The sequence below is a fragment of the Etheostoma spectabile genome, chromosome 8 (genome assembly GCF_008692095.1).
Source record: "Etheostoma spectabile isolate EspeVRDwgs_2016 chromosome 8, UIUC_Espe_1.0, whole genome shotgun sequence".
NCBI classification, from domain to species: Eukaryota; Metazoa; Chordata; class Actinopteri; order Perciformes; family Percidae; genus Etheostoma; species Etheostoma spectabile.
Genome location: NC_045740.1, coordinates 11,972,040 through 11,985,214, shown reverse-complemented (window position 1 = coordinate 11,985,214; position 13,175 = coordinate 11,972,040). Strand labels below are relative to the sequence as shown.

Sequence of the window (13,175 nt, the reverse complement as noted above, 5' to 3'; positions counted from 1 at the left end):
GATAAATAGCATAATGTTTCTTTTAGTAAACTTTGAAAACTGGACCCAAACACCATACAAGGGTTAAGGTGAGCAATGACAAACGTTACTTTTTTGACAGATGAAACAGCCTACTAGTCTAAAACTCTGCACATAAAATCATTCTGCACAGGAAAAGTTGACTAGTTTTTAGTGGCGGGGGACAAATATTTATCCTTGAACGAACTGAAACAAACTGTGACAGTGGACAGTGCAGGCTATAACGTCATCTGCCAGTGTGGTTCAACAGTAAATAGTTCCCTCTAGGGGTCACATTGTGTATGGAATAGTGTGCATGTAATGACATTGTCTGACGGCTGCTTGATGGTCATAAAGGAGACAACTGAGGAAAATCTAATCACCAGTTTTAATATAATTAGCGCAGATTGTTCCTGACACAGTCTTCTTTATAAAAATCTCCATCGGAAACTCCCCAAGATAAGGACTAATTAATCCTGAACTAGAATGAGAGAGTGATTTCCTTCCAAACTGTTGTGGCCCAGAATCCTTTCCAGTATCCATGACGCGAACAACTGTTAAAGGAATCAGAGATAGTGACCGGATTATTAGAACTGTCCTGTTCCACTCATTTTTTTAAATGTATTTTTTCACATTTCGTAAACACACCAAGATGATGGCAACTAACATTCTGCAAATGGGTCACAGCAGTGCCAAGGCTGACTCCTGTCTTGCAGTTTAGCTAAGCCATTACTGCTCAAGCACAATGATTAGGCATTAGCTGAGAGGACACTGTTTTGGGAAGGCATTGTGTGATTTAAAGCTAACTGCAGAATCATTTAGCTAATCCCTGAAGCCCTCCCAGGGAGATCAAATAATGTGGATATAAAGCTTCTTCAAAACAAAGGTGTAGTTGAGGAAAGAGGAAAGAGCAGAGGATGATGATGCTAATGATTGTTATCAAACTGCACATTATTGCAAACTGCAGCTAACCAGGGAGTCAAAGCAAAAGGAATCTAATCCTAACCATATCTGGTCTAAAGAAGCTCTTTGAAAACTATGTGTAATAGGATCATTTATTTGATCAGAAGATTATTAGACTCTATATTTGCCACCTAAAATGGTTAACATCTAAGAAGGCTGGAAAAAAAGAATTTTTAAGTAAAGTGTTGAGTTATGGTTTAATACAATAATACAGTGGGTAGGAAAAGTATTCAGGCCCCTTTTGAAGTTTTCACTCTTTGTTTTATTGCAGCCATTTTCCAAAAATCAAAAAAGTTAATTTTATTTCTCATTAATGTACACCCAGCACCCCATCTTGACAGAAAAAAACAGAAATGGAGAAATGTTTGCAAATTTATTAAAAAAGAAAAACTGAAATATTCAGACCCTTTGCTGTGACACTCATATTTAACTCAAATGCTGTACATTTCTTGATCTACTGGGTGAGCTACACGCCGCCCCTGTCTCGACTTTTTGCAGGTGTACTTTGCCATCACAAGTTTCACTACATAATTATATCTCATTGTGAGCTTGGAGAGAAAGCAAACGTGATGTAGTTGCCAATTCCCTAAAGCTATTCAATCTAATTAACTTTTCTCTGTGTGTTGCATTTGTGTGTGTGTGTGTGTGTGTGTGTGTGTGTGTGTGTGTGTGTGTGTGTGTGTGTGTGTGTGTGTGTGTGTGTGTGGTGTGTGTGTGTGTGTTTAAAACTGATTTTTAACTGCTGGTCCATTCCAGCATACCCCTGGGTTTCTCAGCGCTGTCACTGTGCTATCTATTTCATTTTAATTTTAAATGTTAAAGTTTAAAATGTCCTCCAAACATCATCACTGTCTCATAGATGATAGTTAATATGTTTGTCTGCAGTCTGTTTTCTCTTTTTAAGCTCTGGCACATCTATGGATAAAATAAAAACGATATAGACAGAAGGAGTCGGGTCACCTTGTTGAAAGTGCATGAGTGTCTGTGTGAAGGTGACTCGCTCCCCCCTCTGTCTTTGCCGAGCAAGAAAACAACTTGGTGTGCATTTCTTTCCTAACAGCAAATGCACAAAGCAAAGAGTCAATGAGGGAGACAGGGAGCTAAATCCATATAAGCTCTATTGAAATTCCCCCTCTGAGTGCGCAGACTGCCTCGTGTTATTGTGTTTTTGCCTTCTGTTGTTGGCAATCTGCTTTAGGATTGTCATTACTTTCTGTCTATAATGATCACATAAAGTAATATCCTTTTCTTTATTCTTCATCCCCCCACCCAGTGTGCAAAGACAGAGTCACAAATATATTCGCAGACAGTCCGAGGAAGCCTCTACGGACGCTTTTGGCATGCACAATCACACCTAATAAAACTGTTTTATGCGGATCATTAATATTCTGGCAGAAAGTAAAAGATTTGATGAAGTTGTTGCAGCTTTCAGAGAAAATTAACAGATAAAGAGAGCTCTGTTTTCAAAGCTTTTTCTCTCCCCCAAGCCATCAGACATCACGATGACACCCAGACCAAAGGACTTTATTACAATGCTATAAGGAGCTCATGTAAGCACACCTCCTCCTAACACTGAGGAACATGTGTGTGGCCCCACAGACACTGAGAGCTACAACCGCTGTACTGTCTTCTGTCAAGAGAAAGTCTCAGAGTGGCGTTGAGTTGCTTGAAATGACTCCAAATTTAGATGGTCTTGCTCAAAGCTACGTCAGCTGATGGCTTTTCTGTTTGTTCTTCTATCATACTTCTATTCACAAAAGAAGATCCAAAATAGTGAAATACTCTGATCCGGATATAGATGGAAGACCACAAAACAAGAATGTGTCCTGTACACACAAAAACACTGTTCATGTTGCAAAATAAAGCTACAAGGTTTTGGATTTTTATATAATTTGAAGAAAGCATCATTTGATTTCAGTTTTGTAGTCAGATTTAGTACACCAGTAATTTAAATGAACTGGTGATGAAGTAAAAAAAAAACGCAGACTCTGAGTCCTCCATGGTACACAATCCCTCAACTATGAACTGCATTTTAGTCCAGGCTACAGGCCTCTTGAAGCTGCAATTTTGACATTCTCCAGCAGAGGCACAAATAAAGCAAAGCAAGGAATAATTTCCTTAACAACCATCTAGTCTACATCTTCATATGCTTTGAATTAGTGTCAAAAGCATCTCCTGTGACCAGGACGTATACAGTATGACCCAAATGTAAAGACACCGAAATGACAGTTAAAGTGAATCCACTGCTCTTCATGGATTATTTACTGGTTGAAAATGCACAGGGGTTGTGTACAGTAATGCTGTTTTGTAGGGAGGATACTCACATTGCAAAAGCACATGCATGTCCTTAAAAACTCTCTCTTTCTCTCTCTCACACACACATGCACGCACACACACACACACACACACAGACACACACACACACACTCAGGCATTGTGGAGAGTGGCAGTGAAAGGGACTGTCATCCTCAGTAGATTTCAGCAGCTCTTGATTTATGTGTTAAATATTGAATGAAGCTTTACTTCACCCGCTTCGGAAAGTCGTGCAGCCATGAAAAAGTAATGGCAACAAAAGGATTTGTCATTTTCCAACGGACTTAGATTCATGTCATCATAGCAATTATGTACTGAGTCAAACCTAAACAGAGGCCATTCATAACCAGAAAGTTCAGATGCTGGATGGTTTTTTTTCTCCAGATTTTAATTATTAAAAAATTGAATGCACTATTTTGTCACTCACTAACTGCTCAATAAACCTGTAAAACATTGAAATGAGATTCTGAATTGAGGTAACCCCCACTCACAGTTATGACAGACCAGGGATCTGTGACCACAGAGGAGTTCTGGAAATCTGTAAACAGGACTGACAGTGCTGTTGGTGTTGATGTGCTACTGTGTAGCAAAACTACCCAGGGAAGCAGATACAGGGCCGGATTAAACCCACTATGGGGCCCCAAGGCAAAAATGTGCTGTGGTCCCCTATTGACACCCCTGTCCCCATCATCCACTCTTTATGTGGCCCAGTATCCCTGAATAGTCATGTCATGATTTATATTTAATGCCAATGTTTTAGTACCAATGCAGAAAGTAATGAGCCCTAAATAAAGGGTGAAGAGGTTGGGGTGGTGGATAAGCATGAAGCATGTCTGAATTACTTGCAGGAGTCCAAAGTTAATGTGTATTGTGGACACATTTATTAAGTAGAATGCACCATGTAAGCACAATAAAACCTGAAATAATAAATAATTATTGTAAAATGAACTAACCTTTTTTAACCTTTTTAATCAGGAGTTTGTAATGCACTTGATAATGCACTATTATAGCGCAGTATTAACAAACAAACTTCCTTTTACAGTATTTTCCACAAAGTGAACCTGGAGCCTTTGTGCTCCCTGCGAGTCTGGGGCTCAGGGGCAGTTGTCCATTTAGCCCTGTTGAAAATCCAGCTTTGGGCACTAGAGTTGCACGATTAATCAAATTTTATTTAAATTGTAATATGGACTAGTGCAATATCCACATTACAGATGGGTGCAATGTTTGTAAAAAGCAAAATATGTGTCAAACTATTCTGAATGAAGTATTGTGGTGCTGCAGAGACTATCCTACAGACTACAGAAAACATATTTGTTTGCTTTTGTTTGATTTAATATTTAATAGTAGTCAATGAAATTAAGAATAATGATACAGACATGATCATTCCTTTAAATTTCGTGAATCATCAGTCAAAATAATCACAATTAGAGATTTTCCTCAGATCGTGCCGCCCTGTTGGGCACATACAATCTGTATTGCATTTCTGCATGTTATAAGAAAAGTAATGTACTCTCATAAAGTCTTTGCTCTCTAAAACAACGTATTAAATATACGTTGATAGAATGCTGCATGCCAGGACTTAAGGGGGGAAATCTGCCTTAAAGCTATTTTTCCCAAACATGGTATATGGTAATATCCTACAGGGTGAGGTTACTGTAGCCTACACTGATGTTCCTCCTACATATCACCGCCCGTGTGTGATCACAGTGTACCCGAGGAAGCGCCCCTGGCAGAGTAGTGAGAGTCAAAGCGCCTCTTGTTATTTTCCCTCCTCTCCATCCTTTTACGCCGAATCAGAACCACTCATCTCTCCCCTCCTTCAGGCTTCACATCCGGGTCATCCGCCAGTATCTCTCTCTTGCGTCTGTGTGAGACACAGTAATAATAATTTCATCCGCCGCCGTGCTGTACTGCAGCCCTCTGCCTGACTGCGCGGCTCGCCGAGCGGACACTGCGCCTGGGGTGCACCGGTGATGATGGAGCCACGGGCGCTGTGAAGCTGCAGCCGGTCGCACAAAGGCAGGGATGAGACGGTGAGAGGCTTTTGTATGGGCCAGCCCGCGGTGATTAACTCGCCCTAACGATGTCTAAAAGCCTCAAGAAGAAAAACCACTGGACCAACAAAGTCCACGAAGCGGTGATAACCCGTGGGAAGGAAGGGGAGCTGGGGTTTGAGCTGAAGGGGGGCGCGGAAATCGGCCAGTTCCCCTACTTCGGCGAGGTGAAGCAGGGGAAAGGACTGATCCAGAGCGGCAAACTGGCCCAGGATGAGCTGCTGCTGGAGGTCAACAACATGCCAGTGGCCGGGCTCACCACCCGGGACGTGCTGGCCGTGATTAAACACTGCAAAGACCCAGTCCGTCTCAAATGTGTCAAGCAAGGTGAGATCCGATTAACGTGAGAGGAGCTGCATAGCCGACCGCCGTGCGTGTATTAGAGCCGGGGAGGAGTGTGTGTGCTGTGTTTATGTGTGTGGCTGGTTTGATTCAGATGTCATTTGTACAGTCATCTGTCACTAAAGGAAGAAGTCGTGGGTTACGGTGGACAATGCAGACCCATGCTTAGGCCTGTTTGTTGGTGAAATGTAGCAACAATAACGAGCCGTAATGATGGATCATGAACAGTAACTATAATGTGTATATGGCAGCCGGGAGCCGCCGCCGTTTGTTTATCACAGTGTCGCTGGTCCGATGCCACAGCCTGGAGGGGGGTGTGTCCGTTTAGGCGTAATGCCACAGCCTGCGGATTTCTCTTTATTTTGGTCGAGGACAGGGCTTGTTTCACCAAACAGGCCTGCGCCGTGGATGAAATGTTTTTCTCTTTGCTGCTGTTCAGTCTGAGCAGCAGCCAGCCAGCCAGACAGACAGACAGACAGCCAGCCAGCCAGACAGACAGACAGACAAATAGACAGACAGGCAGGCAGTCTGTTGGCTGCCAGTCCACATTATCACTGTTATTGCAGTAATTACGCGCTGATGAAAAATTAAACCTGTGTAGCCTAATTACTGTTGAGATCGCTTTCATATTTATCAGCTCTGTATGGTTTGCTTTAACTCACACACAACCTCACTCATTTCATGAAATGCACTGTGAGGAAAATAATGATGCAAGTCTCTTCTACTCATGCTTTGAGGAGCTTTTGAGTGTTTTTTTATTGTCAGCCGGTGCAGAGTTTGTGTAATTATTGTGGCCCACGAAGCTGGAGGCTTGTTTGAATGTTTCTGAGCATAGCAGGGGATTTATGGCAACAGTGTTGACTGAGTGACCTGCTTCTGTCAGTCAGTGTAAAAGCAGACAGGGTCTTTATACGACTAGAACATTGGATTGAAGGAATATCGGAGGAGATGGTGATCATCACACCCTCTAAGGTTCAGTTTAAGTCCTTATTAGTGGATAAAAGGGCTTCGTTGTCAGCCATGAAATGAGCATTACAGTGGCTTGTTTCTGGGACTTGAGTAAAGCCAAAAATCAAACCATTTTTTTTTTTTTTTACTTTTTGGACTTGCCAAGTTTGCTCAGAGAGGATTTGCTTCATCATTTGCTGACTGCCTCTCAATCTAGTGTTTCGGGGGTTGGTCAATGGATGTTTTGAGTTAGACTGGACGGGGTGGGGTAGCCTTGTGTGGAGGGTTAAATGTTGTGCCATATATCAGACTTCGATACTCTCCCCCCCCCTTTTACCCATTTAAACCTGTTGTTTTGATACCCCCTTTACCTTTTTCCCAGCTAAAGTTTGCTAAGACCCTGGACACTCTGTTTAGTTGTTGCCACAAAATTTTTGATTGCTGCTTTCGATTTTTGCTGTCTTTTACCTTTTATCCATCGTGGGAGGGAGTGTTTGAGGCAGTGAGCTTTCCAGACGTTTTTTTACCACTCTCGGGAGGTTTTGAAGCAGTGGGTTTCCCTTTTCTCGAGGCCACCCGGGGGAAAAATCAGAAAAAGGGTCTTTCTGGGGTACACAATCAGTCTGAGGGACACAACTACAAAATTTTTTCGATCTTTCAGTAGTAGAAAACTCCCTTCGTCCCAGAGGAAGTAAAAGTGGCGCGTGGGGGCCCGATGACTCCAGGGAGCCCCTACCTGACTGGCTGACCTCCCCCCCAGAGTTTTTTGCACCGTCCAGATTTTAGAAAAACATACCCCACTAAATAGGACGGGCACGCTTTGTAAAATTTGGAAAAATATGCTCTTTATGGAAAACACCGTTTTTTTTGTGGTCAAAGCATTCTCAGCCCAATATATGGTTATGTATAAAATATAGACTGAGCCATGAACACACAGTATTGTTTTCAAAAGTCCTGTGCTAGCAGGTTTTCTTGCACTTCCCAACATGCAGGTGTGAGTTTTTTTGGGGGTACCAGTGTTCCAATAGTGTTCATGCATTTGGCTGCTTATACACATGTTCAAAAATTTAAAAACACTTAAATCTTAAAGCTTTAGGTGTGGAAACAGAAGCCTTTACAAATAAAGCTATTTTTTAGGGTTTAGTTGTTTTGTACATGGAGAACAAAATGCTGTGCAATGGTTCAAGTAAGAGTTGAATGGGAACAAATCATCAGTCATTGCTAAAATTAGTGCCGTCCCCGTTTGGAGCGTATGGCTGTTCGGAACAGGCCAATGGCTTGGTTCCCAATATATAATTTTTCACAACTTATTTTTAAAAATTTCACAATAAACATGTGAAACAAAGAGTTAAAAAAACTTGGTCCAGATGTGCTTGCGCTCGTTGGGTGGCGTGTGATTTATCGGGGGAATATCTCCCCCTGGTAAATGGTAACTATAGCCTACTGCTTTTACAAAGCTCTTTACAATTTTCTGCTCACTCACCCATTCACTTACACTGATGGTGTTGGAGCTGCCATGCAAGGCGCTGGCCCATTTCTTTCACTGTCTATTCCCATCTCTCTTGCAGCTGCACAGTTACCTGCCACCTTCTTCTATAGATTTGTCGCTAAGTTGGCAACACTGCCCTTCCGCCGCTGCTGTACAGAGGCTTGTACAACAGCGTACGTGTGACGTCTTTTTGCGCATTTTGAAAGACAGACATATGCACACACAGAGAGTCCTGGATTTAAAGTGCTATTCTTCAAACTTTACAATAAAAATAGAAGGTTACTCTAGGGTTGGCACTATTTGAATAACAGCTGAATATACTTCCCCCCAACCTATCATAGTTTAAACCATTTCAATCTAACTACTGAGTAGACTCCAGAGGGGCCCAAAGAAAATGATCAAGGGTCACTTACGCTTTTATAGACTGGAAACCAATTTAAAATCGAAGGGTGTTTGGGGAAAAAAGGTTCCCACAGTACTATACCAAGCCAAAATGTATGGTGTGAAGAAGGCCCTTGGCCCCAATAAATGTAATCAATTATTATGTAATCTTACATGCAGGCCTACACTCTGTTGAAAGGATTATTTTTTGACTTGATTGATAAGAATTCTTCCAATGCATTCGTAATAAAAAAAAACAACATATGTTTGCAAAGAGTTATAGCTGTGTCCATGTAATTTAATGAAAAACCTCCCCGGGTTTGTTCCCATCAGCCCGAGGAGTAAGGGCAACGGCGCTGGGCCAGTGAGGAGATTTCTAAAAGTGATGAAGCATAACCGTTGAGAGGGTTAAAATGGATGGAGGAGGGGAAAGGGGGAAGTAAGCGGTGTGTGTTAGGGTGTGGTGTGGTTTGGTTTTTGGGGGTGTGGTGTGGTTTTGGTGTGGGTGGGGGTGTGTGTGCGTGTCGTGTGCTGTGGGTCTGCAGTCCCGTGGTTGTGGCGTAGTGCAAAGAGGTGGAGTTTTATGAGAAGAGTAGGGTTAGGGTGTGGAAACAGATTTTGTGAAAACGAGAAAATAAAAAAATGTATTTTTCAAAATGTTTTTGCCTAAGAAGGGCACAATGGAAAAATAACAGTGTGTTTGTTTTTTGTCTATTTTTCCCCTTTAAATTAAGAAAAACAGCTAAAGTTTTTCTTTTGGGGACATTTTTCTGCAGTTTTTTCCGGTTTTTCGTTATTTTTTTCCTGGTTTTCCCCCATTTTAGAAAAAAGGAAAAAAATTTTTTATTCAAATTAAACGTATCATATAAAAAATCATAACCCCGCTCTCTTTTTAGTTGCCTTTAAATTGGCATTAATGTTTGTCATAAATAGCATGGGGGCAAAAAACAGGATTAAATAATTAATTCAGCTATTTTAAATTGTATTTTGTTAAGAGATTAGAGCCATATCCCCGGCTGAACACAACAAAAGGGTTTGATTTTTTCAAAAAAAGAGATTATCAAAAATGCTTTTTTCCCAACCTGAAGGTACTGAGCTGTGGATAAGATATGCATACTTAAAGCCAGAAACATGTCACTGCTTGCTGATTTTGCCTGTTTGAAATTAAATTTTCTTCTTTCAAAATTGTGTTTTTGCCTCTCAAAAAGGAGTGTGGAGGTGGAAGACCCCAGGACGTTTCATCCACTCAGGTTTATGAGAAAAATATACGGTGCTTTGTGAGGAAAAACAACATAAATTCAAATGTTAACATGAATTTTAACATCAAAAGGGGAGCACAGCCAGCCTCTGTCACACTGTGCAGCAGCTCTCGGCCATAGCCTATATAGGGCAGGCCAGACATGAGCTCCAGTTACCAATAGGCTAACTGTAAACAGGAATTCAGCAGATTAATATAAAATATAAAATAATAACTATAAACTGGTCTCTCAAACTATAACTTCCTGTCCATCCCATTGACTGTAAACAGTTGATGTCCGGCCCCCTTAGTTACTGTGGCAACACCAGTCAAGGTTTTCATTCTTGGCACATGTTAGTTTACACTAATAACAGAGGCAGATTCGACCCTCAAAATTCATAGTAATTTATTAAACAACAGGTACCCGATTCCAGTTGGAAGAAAAGAAAGACAGGCCTTATTTCTTGCAAATGACCATCAATGTTGCCGGCTGATTGTTGCTAGCAGGTTTTAATCAGCTGTAGCTAGCTAGAGTAAGCTAATGTTAAAGCTAAAATGTGAGTTGGCTAAGAACAGCTGACTTTTTAATGGTCCCAAAAGACTCTTTTTAAAACGAGAACCCTGAAAAAAGGTTTAGATATGCATGTGGTGTCTGTGTAGATGATGCTAAACTATAGGCTACTATGCTACATTGCTAGATGAAGGGTTGCTGCAAGCAAGCAATGTTATTTGTTCTAACATAAACTTTGAAATGTTTGTATCCTTACAATTGAAAAAACACTTGGACACTCATTGGTCAGATTTATGCTTTTTTACATGGGAAAGTATGTGTAAGAGGAGGAATAATTGATTAGTTTGGCAAATGTAACACTAGCAGGTTTTGGCGAGAGTTGGCAGAGCATAAGCTTCCTTAAACTAAATTAAGTGCAGAACAGAGCCTCTATAATTACTTTAAACTCTGATATATTGGCTAAGCTCCCATTTCTCCCTACAAAATGATGCAGTTAGCTAATAGCAGGCCCTGCTTTGCCTTTGGAGGTATTAAACTGATGACATGCTAACTTTAACAGTTTAATCTATTTCTTACACTTTTCTCTGGTATTTTTTGGTTTTGGAAAGGCTAAAAAAAACCTCCTCCAAACTATGTTCGTGGGAGGAGTTTAGCTGGTGGTAAATGGGACCACAACTCTCACCTTCACTGTAAACGCAGCATGACGTAATTGGTGTTTAATTAGCATCTTAATGTTTCTAGAATGTTAACCTTTGAGAACTGTTTAAGGTTGTCAAGTTTTCTGACTTGGCTGTCTGAGTCCTGCCAGTTCTCTTAATGCGGATACAGTATGGAGGGACAGATGGAGCGGAGGGAGAGAAAGCAACCTTCTGCTCCTCTCGTGTCACTTTGTTGATGAGAAGCTTGGAAAGCAGTGCATAAGATCCTGTCTGCTCTGTTGGTATTAATAACTTACCAAGAGATGAGTTCTGTCAGAGGCCGAGGATGATTTTATTGAGGCTAGAAGCTGCTGGAGTTTGGCTCAGAGGATCAAATGCAAGCTGAGCCAGCCAATGACCATATATCCATATACATCTAACTGGTCCAGTTAAGTGAATTAGGTCAATGTAATTCTTCTCACCGTGGACACACTGCATGGGGCAATCTGAGACTGGGCTACTGCATGTGTGAAATGTAGATACTGTAGTTTGTCTGTATGAGCCATGACTTAAAGGAGGTTTTGTCAAAAAAAAAAATTGCTATCCGTCATTCATAATAGGATCAGAGTTTCTACCAACCATGATGATACTACTTTTAGTAATAGTGGCTTATGATTGATTGTGATGTCCAGCAATCATGAGTTTCTACTGGAGATTTTGGCCTCAACAGCATAATTGTCATTTTCATAAGTCTAAAGAAAAGAGTCAGAGTCATGGATCTCCATGGCAGTGTGACTGTATGATACAGTGTGTGAGTAATTTCTCACAAGTAGGATGTCGCCATGAAAAAGCAATTCATTAGGCTGAGATAAAACACCATATTCTTACGATTATTTATGATGCTTGTGTGTGTGTGTGTGTGTGTGTGTGTGTGTGTGTGTGTGTGTGTGTGTGTGTGTGTGTGTGTGTGTGTGTGTGTGTGTGTGTGTGCATGTGCGCGTGCATATGCATGCTTCATGCCTATTGTGTAAACAGTAAGAAATTATTTGGTTGTTGATTTGTTTTGTGTGACATTTCAGTATTATATCAGCTATTTTGGTGAAATAACATGATCAGAGATAGCAGGTCATCAAATAAAAGTCTTTAGAGCACAAAGCTTAAAATTATATTTGGTGTTCATGTGCATACACTATTTGCCTTGTGTATAAACCAAATCCATTTAGATAATTTTGGCTAGTTCTTTTTTTGCAAATGAAAATCTCACTGCCCCTCCCCTGTGTGGCTCAGTGGTAGAGCGGTTGCCTGCCAATTGGAAGGTTGGTGGTTCGATCCCTGGCCCTGTAGTCCCACGTCAAAGTGTCCTTGGGCAAGACACTGAACCCCGAGTTGCCCCCGGTGCTGCGCATCGCAGTGTGAATTCGTGTGAGTGTGTATCTGATGAGCAGGTGGCACCTTGTACGGCAGCCTCTGCCACAGTGTATGAATGGTGAATGTTTCCTGTATGATGTAAAAAGCGCTTTGAGTAGTCGTTAAGACTAGAAAAGCGCTATATAAATACAGCATATTTACATTTACATTTACTGCACGCAATTGGATAACACTACGACCAATCACAGCCATGCACGGGTTAAGTTATCCAGAGCCCCATGTGCTTTTCTACCAGCGGAGCTAACTGGTAGATTAAACTGTCGTCATCTGTTTAGCTTGCCTCTGGCCCACTTATATCAGATAAACATATGTGATTGGTGCAACTCGGCTACAAGGGTATAGTTAATGAGCAGCATTAATCAATGCCAGAGTAACTCACTGAGCAAATTCAAACTGTGTTCTCGCAAGAACTCTGGATTTCAAGGGTAGTAGACTAGTCTAGTATAGTATTAACTGAAATGAAATGGATGCACTCAAGTAAAATACCTTCAATTTGTACTTAAGTACATTACTTGACTGAATGAACTCTTCATCACTAAGATTCCCAAGTTATGTCTTGGCACCCTGCATGTTTTCTCTTCCTGGCCTCAGTCTGAGACACAACCATCTCCTACCTCAGGGACAGGGAACCAGGTCTGTGCTAAAACAAGAGTCCCCCAGCCCAGTTTCATAGAATAATATCTTATTCAGTCAGGCACGGCTGCACAGAAGGCAGCGGATGGTTTTCATTCATTGACATAGTGTAAATTAGCCAGCAGTGTTAATCTGATAGCTTTACTGAAGGCCTCATATCTGAATGAGAAGGATTATAAAAGCTGGCATCAGGAGCTGCAGAACTGAAACTGATGGATGGATGTTCTACGATCTATGACTT

General features: G+C 41.3%; 1 protein-coding gene across 4 annotated transcripts in view; it reads left to right on the top strand.

Moving 5' to 3' along the window:
- Positions 1–5,105: 5,105 nt before the first annotated feature.
- Positions 5,106–13,175, top strand: part of magi2b (membrane associated guanylate kinase, WW and PDZ domain containing 2b) — a 75,270-nt gene continuing 67,200 nt past the window's right edge. For 3 of the 4 annotated variants that reach the window (XR_004333279.1, XR_004333278.1, XM_032524725.1), the window contains exon 1: positions 5,106–5,654. Coding sequence is in view for 2 of the 4 variants with exons in the window: in XM_032524725.1 (XP_032380616.1) it covers positions 5,357–5,654 (298 nt within the window). In the remaining 2 variants the exon portion in view is untranslated. The remainder of the gene's footprint in view (positions 5,655–13,175) is intronic. The other variant, XM_032524724.1, reaches the window with a different exon arrangement.